Source organism: Narcine bancroftii, chromosome 6 (genome assembly GCF_036971445.1).
Source record: "Narcine bancroftii isolate sNarBan1 chromosome 6, sNarBan1.hap1, whole genome shotgun sequence".
In the NCBI taxonomy this organism is placed as follows: domain Eukaryota; kingdom Metazoa; phylum Chordata; class Chondrichthyes; order Torpediniformes; family Narcinidae; genus Narcine; species Narcine bancroftii.
In genome coordinates, this window is record NC_091474.1 from 226751056 (window position 1) to 226769528 (window position 18473).

General features: G+C 39.9%; 1 protein-coding gene across 5 annotated transcripts in view; it reads right to left on the bottom strand.

Moving 5' to 3' along the window:
* slc22a16 (solute carrier family 22 member 16) overlaps nucleotides 1-18473 on the bottom strand; it is an 85973-nt gene that overhangs the window by 66671 nt on the left and 829 nt on the right. For all 5 annotated transcript variants that reach the window (XM_069887596.1, XM_069887599.1, XM_069887598.1 and 2 more), the window contains exons 3-4: nucleotides 16773-17246; nucleotides 4601-4718 (exon numbers count right to left, since the gene is read on the bottom strand). In XM_069887596.1, coding sequence (XP_069743697.1) covers nucleotides 4601-4718; nucleotides 16773-17246 — 592 coding nt within the window. The remainder of the gene's footprint in view (nucleotides 1-4600; nucleotides 4719-16772; nucleotides 17247-18473) is intronic.

Below are 18473 nucleotides of genomic sequence, written 5' to 3' on the forward strand. Positions count from 1 at the left end.
TGATTTCGGAACTGTTTAAACTGACTTGATCTACTCGCCAAGGTTGTCCTTTATCACCAGCTTTGTTTGCGTTAGTGATCAAACCTTTGGCACAGTTGATAAGACAGAATACACAGATACAGGGTATGAAAGTTTTAGATGAGGAATATAAAATTAATTTATTTGCTGATGATGTATTGGTGTATTTAATAAACCCAGCTCAGTCACTTTTGCATTTGAAGGAGTGTTTGATGCAATATGGACGTCTTTCTGGATATAAAGTTAATTGGGAAAAAAGCGAAATATTACCAGTGAGTGAAGGAAATTATTCAGCTTATAAGAACATTCTTAATTTGAAATGGATGGATCGAATTAAGTATTTGGGTATAATCATGGATGTCAATTATCAATCTTTATATAAATTAAATTATGTTCCATTAATAAAAAAAATTAAAACTGATTTGATTAAATGGAAAGATTTACCTATTAATTTATTGGGTAGAATAAATACAATTAAGATGAATTTTTTTCCACGTATACAATATTTATTTCAATCTATTCCGTATTTACTTGATAATATTTTTTTTAGAGATTTGAATAAAATGGTTAGGGAGTTTTTATGGAGAGGTACATTTTCAAGAGTAGCCTTGAATAAATTAACTTGGAAATATGATCTAGGGGGACTATGTTTACCATATTTTTGAAATTATTATGAAGCAGCCCAAATGAAATTTATTAGTTCATTGATGGATTTAGAACAGCTCCCTAGTTGGGCCAAAATTGAGATGGCAAATATTTTTGAATTTGAAATGCATCAATTTTTGTTTAGATGGAATGTAAATTTGTTACAGCAACATAATGTGCCTATACTAAAAATTCAGAAAGTGAGATTCCAAAGGAACTTCGGAGTCCAAGTGCAGGATTCCAGAAAGGTTGAGTCGGTAGCATGGAAGGCAAATGCAATGTTGGCATTAATTTCGAGAGGACTAGAATATAAAAGCAAGAAATTAATGCTGAAGATTTATAAAACATTGGTCATACCATATTCTAATGAAGGCTATGTCAGTGTTGGAGAGGGTCCAGAGGAGGTTTATGTGATGATCCCGGGGATAACAGGATTAAAGTACAAGAAGCATTTGATGGATGAGTGGGGGATCTCATTGAAATCTACAAACTATTGAAAGGTCTGGATTCAAGAGAAAATATTTTCAATAGTGGGAAAGTCTAGGACCAGAGGGCACATCTCAGAATAAAAGCGCATCCCTTTCGAACAGAGATAAGGAGAAATTTCTTCAACTAGATGGTGGTAAATCTGTGGAATTAGTTGCCGCAGAAGGCTCTGGAAGCCAAGTCATTGGGCATATTTCAAGCAGAGATTGATAGGTTCTAGATTAGTAAAGTGCTTTAAAGGTAATGGGTTGAAAGATAAAATACATCAGCCATGATTTTAATGATGAAGCCAAATGAGGCCCAAATGGCCTCATTCTGCTCCCACATCTTATGATTTTCTGGTCTTTCAAGAAGACACAGTGCTCAGGGCTTTTCTTTCTCAGGAATGTATGAAGCTGAAAAGTGACCTTATTGAGATATAAAAATTATGCGAGGATAAATAAAGTGAATGGTTGTAGGGCTGTATACTTCTCAGGCCATGTAGTCTGTAACTAGTGGGAAAAAAATTAAGGTGAGAAGGAAAAGCTTTAATGTCACCTGAGGGGCAACTTTCTCACATTGGGTGGTGAATAATTGGAACAAGCTGCCAGAGGAATTGGTAGAGCCAGGTACAATCACAATATTTAAATATCATTTAGACATATACACAAATATGAAAAGTTTAGAGCCACATGGGCCAAATATAAGCAAATGGGACCAGCTGGGATGGAAGGATTGGGTCGACAAGCTGTTTCCATGCTGTACAACTCTCCAACTGGATTCCAAATGCACACAATCAATGGTTTGTGAAAGATTAATAATAATGACTCTGATTTTCAGTTCTGACAGTCTGAACTGTGTTAGATTTTATTTTATTTAGAACCCATACTCCCTACTTCACTGCAATAAGTGATTTAAGTATCTGGAGTAAAAACAAAAATGTTGGAGGATCTCAGCAGGTCATGCAGCGTCCATCGCAGTTAAAGATAAATAATCAATGTTTTGGGGCTAAGCCCTTTTTCAAGATATGAGCAAAAAAATTAAGTATCTGGACTCCGTTGCCCATTCCTTCTTCCTGCTATTCAGTCCTTATTTTTCAAGAATGTAGCTTTCTTATTCTTCTAACAAAAATGCAATTATTTATATTGAATTTCAGTTTTCAAATAGATACCTTTTCTGCATTTCTACTAATATCTTGTCACATTTAGTAAAATTACAGAACCCCTCCTCCTCAGGAAATATGTAAGGGCTCTCTTGCTGTGAACAATCCTTAAGCTGATTTCTCCACAAGTCTGATACATCTGTTTTTATAGTTACACATATTTTATGCTCTACATACATTTGCTAGCATTGTTACACTGGCCAATAATTAAACGATTGGAAGATATACTGGATCCAGTCAAAAACCATGTTATTATCACTATTATTTGCATGAAAATAATTTAAATTTGGGGGGGGGCGGGGGGGGGAGAATTTGTGTAAATTAAGATTTCCTCGAGTCAGATCGTTTGTAATCCAAGGAACTCCTCAACTTCAATTCTCAAGTCTGAAACATTGCTGTAAATTGTGACCAAGTTGGTCCTGCACGAAAGCTGTTGAAAGCCACTGCCCACTCTTCCCAGTCCCAGTAGCTATCCAAGACAATTGTCTGCTTACTTGGTAACTTGTCTCCAGCACTATAAACACTTATCTTAGTTACACCAACCAGATCCTTTTGAAAATCTAAATATAGTACATTTACTTCATTATTCTGGTTTACTCCTTCCATTTTTACATTGAAGAATTTAATGAAGATCATTAACCCTTTTGAAATATTTACTAACCAGTCTTTATTTTCAGTTTCATGGTATTTTTTCTTTTATCAATTTAAATAAAATACTGTATATCAGCTTTCCAACTATTAAACTAACTGGTTTGCAGTTTATGGATTTTTTTTCTAACTCTTCTTTCAAATATAATTTTAGCTCTCCATTTTATGCACTCCATTTAATTTTCCATTGTCAGATACAACTCCAGTTTGCAGTTACTTGGTTTTTACATAAGAAAGGAGACCTGAGCACATGATTAAAAAAAAGTTCCCTTCTATTTTCCTTTGTGATTATCCATTCTTGCCAATCAAACGATCATTGAAATATCCCACTACGTCTCATATTCAGCATGGAAAAACTTAGGGAGAAGGAGGAACCTGTCCCACATTCATCAGGAGCTTCTACCTGAGCGCCACGTCTAACATTCCTTTGATTCTTTGAATCTCTTCATATCCAGAAATTATTGATCTCTGATACTACATAATCATTCAAAATTCTTCATTCAGATCTGTATAATACCTTTAATTAATCCCATGCTCGTTTAACCAAGTGTTATAAGAATCCAGACACAAAATGCATTTGTGAAGGAAGAGGTACATAGAACATCGAACATTATGACACAAGAACAGGGCCTTTGGCCCATGATTCTGTGCAGAACATAATGCCCAAATCAAACTAAAGCTCTGCTACTTGAACTTGACAGGCATCTCTACATCTTCTTCATATTCATGTGTCTATCTGGAATGCTACTATTGTATCTCCTTCTACCATGACTATTAGTGACCCACCATCGTCTGTGTAAAACTATTTGCCCCTCTTATTTCCCTTAAACTTCCTCTCCCTCACCTTAATGTTCTCTGGTAATGTGATACTTTGATCCTGGGAAAAAGATTCTGATAGTCCATCCTATCAATGCCTCTCAAGCTCTTAAAAATCTCCATCAGGTTGCCCCGTCAGGTAGAATGGACCATACCTCCTTTAAAAAAAAACTCTTTCTCAAAGGAAAATGTGCAATGACCTATAATCTCCTCAATTTTAACTGCCCAAGTTTGTCCATATTACCATTTTATTACTATTATAGTTTCCCTGAATCCTCCAGTCACCAACAATCAAGAAAATCTAATTCCACAGCCTTCCTACCTTTTTTATCCTCATGCAGGACCAAGGGATCACTCATAAATCCATGTCTTGATCCACAGGCTCACTTTGCACAATTGAACTTCACAACATCCTAATCTAGATCTGTAACCCTAAAGCAGTGTTGCAACTTCTGCCTGATTCTTTAAGGAAAAACAAAATCAAGGAACAGTGGTTGGAAAAGATACATTTACTTCAACAATTGAAAATAAAGAATAATACATTATTTTTTTTGTTTCTTGATCAGAATTTACAGAAATAAGTTGTATCTGCAGATGCACACTGGTTGAATATGCTGTTAAAAAAGAAAGTTTGCAGAAGTTGGGGTCAAAGATAAATACATTAACGTGCTGGAGAAACTCAGCAGGTCATGCACAAGCCATAGAAAGTAAAGGGTGACCAACGTTTCAGGCCTGACCCTTCATATGTGCAGCCTGAAATCTGAAAGCTGGATTAACTTTTACCAAAAATAATTATGGTATTTAATACCTGTTGAAAGGAAATAAACATGGGTAGCTCATACATACCAGGGCCAAGAGGAAACGGACAATGATGAAGCTGTAATAATCATTGGTGAATGCAACGGCAACTCCAAACACAAACTGAGCTACACTCGTGAACCATAGTATTGATCGACGACCCAATCTGGAAAAAGAAATAGGTTGAGAATGACAATCTCTAACATCTAAAACCTTATAAAGTTACAATAATAATCTTAAGATTGTGCAGCTTCATAAATTAGCTCAGTAAATCAATACAGCATATTTATGTGATTTCAGCACATTGTGAACTCTGTTAGCAAATAACTTCAATATATACCGGGGGTTCCTGCAAACAATCAGTATCACTTATCTGTCCCTGAAGCCTCTTTCCATTCACATCATTATTCACATCCCCACAGTTTCATGTCACCAAATATATTGTTGATTTTTATTGGAACCCAAGCAACAATCCCTATCGTAACAAATCAAGTTCAAGTTTATTGTCATGTGATCAAGGTTATTTTGTGAGCAGACCAGTCCCACACATAGTACAAATAAGACACGGTACAACAGGACAAAGTGCAGAGTTACAGAGAAAGATTCAGTCTGTTGCCAATTTGAAGAGGCCCCACATTTTTTGGTCTCTGTATTCCATTTATTAAAAACTCGATCCACATGACAATATTACCTTGTATTCCTTTGTCTAATTTGTTTGTGGATTACATAGTAGGCCTACTGATTCACCTTTATCTACCCTCCTGGAAACATCCTCCAAGAACTCCAATAGATTAATCAAACATGATTTCCCTTCAGTTAATAATTAATCCACATGAACTGCTTAATTATTGTTTTCTATGCATCTTAGTATTTCATTCTTTATTTCTAGGTTCCACTGGCTGGTGGTTTCCTATTTTTCTTTCTCCCACTTGTTGTAAAAAGTAGAATCACATTTGCCACCCCCCAATCCACAGGAGACATTCCTTAATCCATTGAATTCCATAAGAATTTCAAAATCTGGCAGACATATTTAATAATAAATTATTTTTCAAACATTTTTTATTCCAGAAAAGTTTTCCCAAATTATATCAACATTCTCAGGCTGCCTTCTGGAACTTTCATCTTTATTGGTTGGGAGGCATGGTCAAAATAATGTTCTCAGGTGCATCTAGTTCAATGCAAGGAATATTGTAGAAAAAGGAAAATGAGTTTACAGTGTGGATTGGCACCTAGAATTGTGACATGGTGGCCATGAGTGAAACTCGGTTTCAGAAAGGGCAGGGCAGGCAGCTCAATGTTCTGGGTTACTGTTGTTTCAGATGCGAAAGAGCGGGAGGGAAGTAAGGGGGAGGAGTGACATTGCTCATCAGGGAATATATCAGAGCTGTGCTCAGACAGGACAGTCTCAAGGGCTCGTCTATTGAGGCTATATGGGTGGAGCTGAGAAATGGGAAAGATATGACTACATTAATGGGGTTGTATTATAGACCACCCAATAGTCAGTGATAATTGGAGGAGCAAATCTGCAGGGAGATAGCAGACAGCTGCAGTAAACATAAAGTTGTGATGGTAAGTGATTTTTAAACTTTTCTCATATTAACTGCGACTCCCATTCTGTAAAAGGCCTGGATGGTTTAGAGCAGTGGTTTTCAAACTTTTTATTTCTAATCACATATCACTTTAAGTAATCCCTATGCCACACATGCTCTGTGATTACCTAAAGTGGCATGTGAGTGGAAAGAAAAAATTTGAAAACCGCTGTTTTAATTGTACCTAATTGACTCGTTATGTGCATGGTTTCATAACTCCAAAGGAAATGGGCCAATGACAATTTTTCTCAAGCAAAATATTTCACTAACAATTGGGGCTAGAGCAGCGGTTCTCAACATTTTTTTCCCCACTCACATACCACTTTAGGTTATCCCTTACACCGATGGCATAGGGATTACTTAAGGCGGCATGTGAGTGGAAAGAAAAAGTTTGAAAACTACTGGTTGAGAGATGGCCAAATGTGTTTTGGAAAGTTTTCTAAATCAATATATCAAAGAATCAACTAGAGAGAGTGCAATACTATTAGGGAATGAGACAGGACAGGTGGCAGAAGCATGAGTAGGAGAACACTTTGGGGCCAGTGATCATAATATCACTAGTTTCATGATAATTATGGTAAGAATAATTCTGGGCCTTGTGTTGGGTTTCTAAATTGGATAAATGTAAAAAGATCAAGAGATCTGGCAAGGATGTACTTGGTAAGTGGAAGGTGAAATTTTGAGAGGACAGAGTTTGTATGTTCCTGTTACGATTAAAGTTAAAGTTAAGGAACCTAGGTTTTCAAGGACATTGGGGATCTGGTCAAGAACGAGGTGTGTAGCAGGTATAGGCAACAAAGAGAAAATGAGATCCTTGAGGAGGATTAAAAAATACAAGAAAAAAATTAGGGAAATCAGAAGGTTGTTTCAGAAGACAAGGTGAAGGAAAACACTAAAGCTTCTACATCTCTATGAAGAGCAAAAGGATAATAAGGGACAAAATTGGTCCTCTTGAAGATCAAAGTACTCAGCTATGTAAGGAGCTAGAAGAGATGGGAGAAATCTTGAATGTTTTTGTTTGCATCTGTATTTACTCAGGAAACTAGTGAGACAAACAAACAGTAAGGTCATGGTGCCTATACATATTAAAGAGGAGGAGGTGCTTGCCGTCTTAACGCGTATAAAAGAGGATAAATCTCCAGGGTCTGACGAAGTATTCACTTAGACCTTGAGGGAGGCCAGTGCAGAAATTTCAGGGTGCCCTGACAGATATATTTAAATCATCTTTAGCCACAGGTGAGGCACCGGAGGATTGGATGGGAGAACATATTGCTGCATTGTTTTTAAAAAACTCCAAAAATAATCCAAGAAGTTATAGGCCGGTGAGCCTGACACCAGTAGTAGGCAAATTTTTGGAAGGAGTTCTGAAAGATCGGATATACAAATATTTGGATAGTTAGGGACTGATTAGAGAGAGTTAACATGGCTTTGTGCATGGTAGGTTGTATTTAACAAATCTTATAGTTTATCGAGGTTACCAGGAAAGTTGATGAAGGTTGTGGATGTTGTCTACTTGGATTTTAATAAGGCCTTTGACAAGGTCCACATGGGAGTTTAGTCAGGAAGGTTCATTCACTCAGTAGTCATGGTGGGGTAGTAAACTGGATTTGACACTGGCTTTATGGAGAACCCTGGTAGTGGATGATCGCCTCTTTGACTGGAGGCCTGTGACTAGTGGTGTTCCTCAATGATCGGTGCTGGGTTCTTTTGTTGTTTGTGGCATATATCAATGATCTAGATCACACATGTCAAACTCTGGCCCGCGGGCCAAATTTGGCCCGCGATATAATTATATTTGGCCCGCAAGATCATTTTAAAAATGTATTAGAGGTGGCCCGCTGGCCGCCGCGCCAGTATAGCCCATGCACAGTAATACAACAAATCCCAGAATGCATTGGCGTCAGCCCGCTAATCGCCCCAACCTCCTCTGTTTACGTTGCAGGGTCTCACCGTGGACTCTGGTTTTGGGGCCTGGCCGGTGTCAGGGGAAGCCAAGGCCGCTTCCCAGCGCCCGTAACCGGTGGCCTCGGGCCTGACCTCGCCAGACCATTGGCCACTCCCCCTCCCTGCCGCAGGCCGACCCGCGACTCACGGTGACGGGGCCGCTGATCCGCCGAGATGGCGCCCTGCAGCGAGAGCCGATGCCCCCGCACTGTCGTTGTCCAACCCAATCGCCCGCAAACCCTGCCCTCCCGCACACAGGCCTGAGTAAGGATTATGAACTTTAATCTCAGGATAAAACGATCTTCCAATAGTTTCATGTCACAGTGATAAATATATTCCTGGTTAAAAATGGTCCTGCACCTGGATACAAGCTCATTAGGCATAAAACTTGAAAAGTGTGTAAATCAAAGGATATCTGTACCAAAAAGGGCACGGCAAGTAACCCTGCTAGAGTTCATGCCCACAATCAGTCACCCATTTGATTGTTTCAGGAATCATGTTATTCTCCCACATTCTCAATAGCCCTCAGATTTTACTATTCGACAGCACACTAGCAACATTTGACAAATCCTCTATAGAGAAATATTATTTATTGAATATTTTATTTCTCATTTGTTAATGCTTCTGGAAAGAGTTTATCCCAAACTATTATTAAACATTTATTTTAATAAGAAAAAGTTTAACATTACATATGTGGAAAGAAGAGAAAACATGCAGATGTTGTTGAAAATTTTCAATAAATATTTAGTTCAGCCCTCGACTTAGTCCAAGTTTTTAATTTTGGCCCTCCGTGAATTTGAGTTTGACACCCCTGATCTAGATGATAATGTTGTAAATTAGATCAGTTAGCTTGCAGATGACGCAAAGATTGGACAGAGAGTTGACCCGGACTTGAGGAACTGAGTTACAGGGAAAGGTTAAACTGGTTTGAATTTATTCCCTGGAGCACAGAAGACTGAGGGGAGATATAAATAGAGTAAATTCAAATAGGTTTTTTTCACTGACATTATGCGAGATCCAAGCCAGAGGACATGGGTTGAGGGTGAAAGGGGAGAAGTTTAGAGGGAACATTAGGGAGAATTTCTTCACACAGAGAGTGGTGGGGAATATGGAACGAGCTGCTAGCTGAAGTTTTGAATGCAGGCTCAATTATAACATTCATGAAAAATTTGGACAGGTACATGGATAGGAGGGACATGGGTGCAGGTCAGTGGGAGGAGGCAGAATTATAGTTCACCACAGACTAGAAAAGCCAAAGGGACTGTTTCTATGATGTAATGATCTATGGTTCTATGGATGGGAATTGATGTGGATGTGGGCTACATTAATCCCCAAGTTCACCCACTGGCATTCTCCTTCACTAATGGCAGCAGTATGCACCATATGTATCAGCTGTTTCTTGCTCCCAGACAAATGTGATACTTAAATGCTAATGTTCTCCCTGACTGAAGTTCAAGCTCCACTGGCAACTTAAAACTGGGAGACAGATTCTGGAAAGAAACTTTGAAGTCAGCATCGAAAGCTAAAGTTTAATGTTGGACAATGAGGTAAAATTTGAGCATTACACCATCACAGAGGTAAATTAATTGCAGATAAGAAGCCACTGAATATAGCTGATAAGAAATGGTCATGTTGGCTCTCATCTCATGAAAGTGTTCCAAACATCTTGGCTGACATTTTGTGGGACTGCTTTATCTGTATTACTTTATACTCTAGTATATGTTGTACTTTATATATCCAGTTGTAAGGTGCACCAAGTCTTGCACCAAAGTATTTCTTGCATCTTCATATCCCTTTACTTTGTATTACTAGATCACCAAAGCCATATTATAGTTGAAGACAGATTCACCACTCTCAAACTCACTTCCAATGGAGAACGTGCAAGATATAAATGCCTGATATATGGCATTAGGAGAATTGCAGAACTCAGACTTCTGCAACTAGATCTCTTATAGGCAACACTATCTTTACAAGTAATATAACAGATGGAGAGCAATGACTTAATAGGCTTAGAACAGGTACAGTTACAGGTCCTTTGCCAATATAGTGTATGGCCAATATATAGCCAAATCAGCACATTTCCTTTCACATGTAAAATAGATGCCATTTGATTCTTACTGCAGGACTTTTGAAATGCGAGCTTTAAATTTTCAGATCCACATCTCACTTGTAGCAAATGTCAAGAAACTGACAACTTTCATCTCTTCAATTTTGGAATTTATTACGTGGACAATATTTGACCAAATAATAGCCCATTTCTTCCAAATTCATTGAATATCAAGGACTTAGTCAGTATGCACAGGCTGGTTTCTGTGCTGTAAGACTCCATGACTTTAGAATGTTTCACAGACGCATTGTTGTAACTTTTGTCGATAGTGTTTATATGGACTTAACATCCAAACACAGGTGCACCTAACCTTACCTAAGAATAGATGATATACTTAATTGAAATTAATGACCTGAGAACTCAACTTTTATTTCAGAAGTTTAATTATTAAGGTAGTAATTCCTACTGGCAAGTTGCAATTGAGAAGTGAAATATTGATTACATTTGTGTTTCCTTCCAAAATTATAGAGATGTGATAACAACTAATTTAAAAAGGTTAATTGCTTTTAAAGCAGACAATAGGGAGAAAGAGGGCTTACTGCTCTTCTAATGTGTACCATTGGTTGGAAAGGGAGAGATGACATTTCTGCTTACCCTCTAACCTCGAGATAAGGTTTGTAGACCAAGAAATATTTGATTCAAATACCAAGAAATATCAAGGCATTCCCAATTTCTAGGTCTAGTAAACAAGGAGGTCCACTATGCCCGGCTCTTTTCGTATTGGCATTGAACCTCTGGCGGAAATTATTCAACGGGATCCAAACATTAAGGGGTTCAGAGTGGACCAAGATGAACATAAGATTAGTCATTTTGCAGATGTATTAATATATCTGACAGAGCCTGTAACTTCTCTACAAAGACTGCACTTTCAATTGGAAGATTATGGGAGGGTCTCTGGGTACAAAATAAATTGGAATAAAAGTGAGATTATATCTTTAACGGACAGGAACTATAGGAATTGTAAAAGAAATAAATAATTTAGATGGCCAATAAATGGAATGAAATACTTGGGGATTAAAGTAGATAACGATTATAGAAATTTGTGGTGGTTCACCTAAGCGCGTGTCAAACTGGCTCAAAAAAGTTGTGAGTGCACCGCAGATGTCAGTCACTGTGGGGAAAACAGTGGGCCAGAAAATGACATCATTTCCACCTGTGGTGCGTGAGGTTTCTTGGGAGTGTCAATTAAAAACGCACATGTGAAAAACCAGTAAATTTTTCCCAACTGGATGCCATTTGAGTCCGACTAGCTCTTTCTCTCATCACAACACAGCATGACTACATTGGTGACCCCAACTGGCCCAACAGATTTTGGACCTGACATGGACATCACGGCCTTCCAGAACGCTGTCTCTCTCAAACTGCCTTCTTTTTGGACGGCTCATCCAGAGGTCTGGTTTGAGCAACCTAAGGCACAATTTCAAATCAGACAAATAGTGGTGGATGTCACCAAGTACTATATGTGCTGAGCGCGCTTGACCAGGAGATGGCAGGTCATGTGATCAATTTCCTGCAGCACCCACTGCTGATGACAAGAACGAATCGATTAAAGGTCTCCTTGACCGAACATTTGCTCTCTCTTGCCGCAAATGAGCTGCGTGGCTGCTGCACATGGACGGCCTAGGGGACCATGCACCGTCAGTATTAAGGAGGGATGTGCTGGCTTACGGTCATAGGCCCTGCATGCTCTTTTAGCAAATTTTTCTGGAATTAGTGCTGCATTACACCCGAAGGCCCAGTGTCTACATACCCCAGCAGCAAGGCAGAACACAGCTTCCAATAGATATGACATCAACATGGATCACTGGTAATTTTACCACCAATGGTGGGGTTCTAAAGCATTGCTGCTACCGACCTCCATATGCTTTTTTGGGAATCGCCATGGTGGCCATCGCTAGTGGCTCCGGTGGCTGTCCATCATGACAGCCTGCTCTATGTCTGGGATAGGCATTCCGGGCACAGGTTCTTGGTGGACACCGGAGCCAAGGTCAGTGTCCTCCCTCCATCATGCCATGATACGTGGAACAGGAAGGCAGGGCTACTGCTAACTGCAGTAAACAGCAATGCCATACACATGTGTGGGACTTGGTCCATACCCCTGCAGTCAAGGTCCAGAAAGTTCACCTGGACATTTACCCTAGCAGCAGTATCCAAAACATTGCTCGGGGCAGATTTTATCAGGGCCCACTCCCTACTGGTCAACGTGAAGGGGAGATGGTTGGTGGATACCAAGACTTTCCAGACATTCTCCTTGGGAGATGCCAAGCTGCCTGCCCTGCACCTGGACTCTGAGACATGTTCGGGGAATGCATTTGCAAGGGTTCTGGTGGAATTTCCAGATATCATAAAGCCACAGTGCTCCAGTGATAACCAAGCACGGCATCCCGTATCACATCCCCATGCAGGGACCTCCAGTCCACGCATCTTAGGATGTTGTTCAGTCTGAAAAATGAGGCACAGACATTCCAGCAGTTGATGGATATGGTGGGACGGGACAATGGAGTTCGAGTTCATCTACAATGTAGACATACTCATCGCCAACCACTCCCGCCAAGGACAACTAAAACACCTGCATCTGCTCTAACACCACCTGCACAATTTTGGGCTCACAATAAATCCTGCCAAGTTCCAGTTCAGGTTGTCCTCAATTCACTTCTCAGGGCACTGCATCAATTGCCACGGTGCTGTTCCATTACCGGCGAAATTCGAAGCCATTCACCAGTTCTCCAGCCCTAACTCAGTTAAGGGTCTGCAAGAGTTTATGGGGATGGTGAATTTTTACCACTGCTTTTTGCCTGCAGCATCCACATCATGCAACCTCTATTTGGTTTCATGGTTGGAAAAGCTAAAGAAATAACGTGGACACGGGAAACAACAACAGCTTTTGAAGAGGCCTACGAAGCCCTGGCAAATGCCACACTCCTGGTCCACCCCTGTACGGACATACCCACAGCCTTCACGGTGGACACCTCTGGATCAGCGCTGGGTGGCGACCTGGAACAGTTCATCAACAGCCAATGGAAGCCCCTGGCATTCTTCAGTAGGCACCTATGGTCCCTGTAGGTCAAATACAGTGCCTTCCACAGGGAGCTGCTAACCCTGTATCTGGCTGTCCAGCACTTTTGGTTTTTCCTCAAAGAAAGGGAATTCACCATCTTCATTGAACATAAGTCCTTAACCTTCGCCTTCACCAATGTTGTCAACTGGCCACCTTTCTTATATCTCGGAATTTTCCACCTCGATAAAGCACATCTCCGGTAAGAGCAATGTAGTTGCCGACGCGCTGTCAAGTGCCTCAGTACAGGCAGTGAATTCCCTATCTCTGGGGATAGATTACATGGCACTGGCTGAGGCTCAGTGCCAGGACAGAGGGAATCCGGCATACAGGACTGCGGTTTCGGGCCTTTGCTTGTAGGATATCACCATTAGACCAGGGGGTTCAACAGTCCTTTGTGATGTATCCACAGGCCAGCCTCGGCCCATCGTCCCAACCATTTGGAGGCTCCGCATTTTTTACACTCTGCATGGTTTAGCCTACCCCTCCATCTGGGCAACCATTCACATTATAGCTGATCTGTTCATGAAGCATGGCCTCCGCCAAACAGCCAAGGTGCAGCAGCATGTGAAGGCCCCGCTCCAGCCCTTCCAGACTACACAGCGAAGATTCAAGAATGAGCACATGGACATTGTAGACCCCCCCCAGCGGTGTCAAGGGAAGCAAGGTACCTGTTCATCAGGGTGGACAGGCTCACGATGTGGCCAGAGGCGGTTCCCCTCACAGATGCCTCCACAGAGTCATGCACCAGGGCCCTGGTTTCCACCTGGGTGGCTCGTTTCGGCCTCTTGGCTCACGTCACCTCAGACGGGCGCACAATTCACAGTTGCACTAAGGAACATGTTGTCCCACTTGCTGGGAAGACAGGTCCACTAGACAATGGCCCATCACCCATAGTAAATGGCATGGTCAAGCGCTTCCACAGGCATTTAAAGACCAGCCTAATGCCACATCTTCATGAACCAGACTGGGTAGACGAACAACCCTGGATGCTGCTTGGCATTCGGACAGCTCCTAAGATGGACATGAAGTCTTTGTCAATGGAGTTGTATACGACACCCTCCTCTTGGTGCCTGGGGAGTTTGTGCCTGCAGCTCGCGGGCAGGATGATGCACCATCGGAAGTGCTCATCAAATTGCATGAATGGCTCAGAAGCCTAACCCCGGTCCCAAACTCCTGTCAAGGCACTATGACGCCCTTTGTGCCCAAGGACTTACAGTACTGTGAGTACGAGGGGCCATTCAGAGTGGTATGCCACAACGGCATGACTTGTGTCCTGGATATTGGTGGGTGTGAAGAGACATCTACTATTGACCATCTCAAGCCAGCACACCTGGACCTCAATCGGCCGGTAACAGGGTTTGCAGCATGAAGATGAGGGCAACCACCCAAACAGCCAGTGCTAGCACAGGCACCACATTTTGCTTCCTATCATCAGTTCTGGGGTGGGGGGATGTGTTGGCTCTCCTAAGCGCGTATCGAACTGGCTCAAAAAGTTGCGAGTGCACCACAAATGTCAGTTGTTGGGAAGACGCCGACTACGAGGCAAACAGCAGGCTGGAAAATGACGTCACTTCTGCCCCATGGTGTGCGAGATTTCTTGGGAGTGTTGTTTAAAAACACGGGTGTGAGAAACCAGTTAAGTTTTTCCAGCTGGACGCTATTCGAGTCCGACTACCTCTTCCTCTCATCAAGACACAGTGCGACTACAGTATAAATTGAATTATCTCCCCTTGCTTAAGAAAGTTGAAGATTTAAATAAATGGGTAACTCTTCCAATAACATTGATTGAAGAGTGAAGTGTATCAAAATGAATTCCCACGTTTATAATACCTTTTTCAGACTCTTCCAATAGCATTACCTCAGAAATTCTTTCAAAACTTGAATAAGTTAATTAGGAATTTTCTTTAGAAATGTAAGCCAGCCAGAATTTCCAAGGAAAAACTAACATTGAAATATCATATGGGAGGTTTACCACTCCCAAATTTTAAATATTACTATTGGGCGGCCCAGATGAAATTTGTTATTTCCTTCTTTGATGGAAAGGACAAGCCTTCATGAAAATTGAACTGCACAAAGTCAGATTACATAAACATTAGCATAGGAAGGCAGAAGATTTTGTATATAAATGGGATACTAAATCCATTTCTGTTGGAAAGGAGGCACCATTTTAATAAAACATATTTTGAATATTTGGTACAAATTGAACAATTTAATTGGATTTAAAAAAAACTCAAAAATGCCCTGGATTCAAAATAGATGAATTCCTTTAACAATGGATAATAAAATTCTACTTATGTGGTCCGGTAAGGGATCAGATATGTGGAAGATGGTTATGTGTAAGGGGAAATTAATGTCATTTGAACACTTAAAAAATAAATTCAATATTCATAATAAGACAATTTTCTGCTACTTTCAATTAAGAACTTTCTTAGAGATGAATTAGGCTCGACCAGAGTGCAGTGAAATGGAGACTCTGATTCGAAAAGGGATCGTAAAGAAATTTACATCAGTAATGTATTTTTTACTTCAAATCGGGCACCCCTAAGCGAGAGTTATATAAATCAAAACAAAGATGGGAAGCAGATATGAATATTAGTATTGAAAATAAGACCTGGTCTGATTTACGTCATGACTAATACAATTAATGTAAAATATAGACTGGTGCAATATAACTTTTTGCATCAGCCTTATCTTACCCCTCAGAAGATGCATTAATTAAATTCTAAAATACCCGATATGTGTTTTGGAGAAGAAATAGATACCTTTTACATTCCACTTTGTAAACTGAACCCTTCTGGGAAAATTTTAAAATTTTATTAATTTAGATTATTGGGAAGCAATTGCTACAAAGTCCAGCATTATTTCTCCTTGGAAGTAATGAAATGAGGCTGCATAAGTACCAATTAGAATTTCTTAAAATTGCATTGGCAGTATCCAGGAAATGTATAGCAGTTACCTGGAAGTCTGATCCCCTTCTGGATATAGCCTGGTGGAATGCGGAAATGCATAGTTGTGTTTCCCTGCAGAAAATTACTTACAATTTAAGTATGGCAACCATATTTGCACAATGCAGTGTTGTATACTTAATTCTTAAGACATTTATTCTATTTTTGAAATTTCTATCCTTTTTTCCCATATTTGAGATCCAGGTAAGAAACAGGGTTGAATTTTCTAAATTGGATTCCAGGTCCCGACAGTTCCTTTTTCTTTCTTTCTTTTTCCTCATTCTATTTTCTTACTTCTTTCTATTTCTTTCCTTTCAAATTCTATTTTCCTTTTCTTATCAAGGGGTTTTTGTTTGGGGGGAGAGAAGGGATGGGGTTATTTTGTTTTTGGAATTTAGACAATCTGTATCAATTATTACTTTTTATTTATTTTTATGTATTTATGATGGTTAATTTTTGATACTTGTTTGACCACAAAATTAAAATAAAATATTCAAAAAAATGAAATGAGAGAAAAATAGAATATAAATTGTAAGTGAAATTTAAAGGAATCACCAATAGAATTAAAAAGATGTACCTGTCTGCAATGTCTCCAAATACAACTGCGCCAAGAAGGACTCCAACCATAAAGATGGGCTGGGTAAGTTTTGCTAACCATGCCCTATCACAGACCAGGTTCCACTCAGTCACAATGCTGTTTTCAATTTGGCTCTGATCATAGATAAAACCATCAGAGCAGGAGTATCGTGACCTGTTGCCTTTAAAGTAATTCACCAGCTCAAAGCTCTCGATTCTTTTGAAGCGATTACATTGCTCTACCTCCCAGATCTCTCCATTTTCCATTTGTGCGATAAAATTGCGTGATCCCGGAATCCATAAGTTCCACAGACTTCCTGAATCAGCTGTAGTATTTGAAACAAGGATTGTGGTCATATTTCCAGGTAATTTGCACATAAACTCTGGTGTTGCAGCAAGGAACACGGAGGCCAAATAGTGGATTCCACATGATATGGTTTGGAAATTGACTAAGAAATAGACAGATGCTTGGAATCTGTAAAATACAAAGACATTTGACTTGTGATTCTTCAGCAGAACATCACAGCCTTCATATTTTTAAAATAACCAACCCTCCATTAAGATTATAAACTCAAAAATGGAAGATAAAAACCAATGCTTTTCCATATACATTCCATAGAACATGGAACATTGCAGCACAGAACAGGCGCTTTGGCCCACAATGTTGTGATGACCTCTGTAAACCTACTCAACAGTCTAAACCTTTCATACCTCACATCTATAACCCCCAGCTTGCATCCATGTGCTTGTCCAAATCTTTTCAATGTCCCTATTTTACCAGCTTCCACTACCACCCTAGCAATGCATTCCAAGAATCCACCACTCTCTGTGGAAAAAAAACCTGAAAACTTACTGACCAATCCCTCTACTTAATTGTCCAGATCACATAAAAATCGCAGAGTTAGGGTCCCAGAAGAGACCCCTGTGGAACTCAACTAGTCAATGACTTCCAGGCAGAATACATTCCATCTACTACAACCCTCTGCAAGCAAACCAGTTCTGAATCTACCCAGCCAAGTGTAGATCACATGTTTCGTGACTTTCTGAATGAGTCTACCATGGGGAAACCTTGTCAAATGCTTTATTAAAATCCATGTATACCAAATCTAATGCTGTATGTTCATCAATTCCTTGTTACTTCCTCAAAAACTCAAATAGGTCCACAAGGTACAACTTCCCCTCACAAAACCATGCTATTTCTGAGAAGACTATATTTATCTATATGGTTGTGAATCCTAAGAATATTCTCCAATAGTTTACCCACCACTGACACTGGTCTAAAATTGCCAGGATTCTCTCTATTACCACTTCTAAACAAGGGGACTTCATTTGCTATTCTCCAATGCTCTAGACCACCCCCCCCCCCATCCCCTGTGGCCGGGGAGGACGCAATGATCATTGCCAACGCCTCAGCAATCTCTTTCCTCATTTCCTGTTGTAACCTGGCATATATCTTGTCTGATCCCAGGACTTATAAATCTAATCGCGACATGTTTCTTAATCTTAAAATATCTTAGAATTTACAATTCAAATACAATTAAAAAGGGTTCCTGATAAATTGCAGATCAGAAAAGTTTAGTTTCAGATCACATTAGTCTTTCAAAGTTATGGTGTGTACAACTTTACTAACTTTCAAACACAGAAACTATGCAACATGTTATTTAATATATTCAATTAAATCAAAACTAACAATGTCAAAACA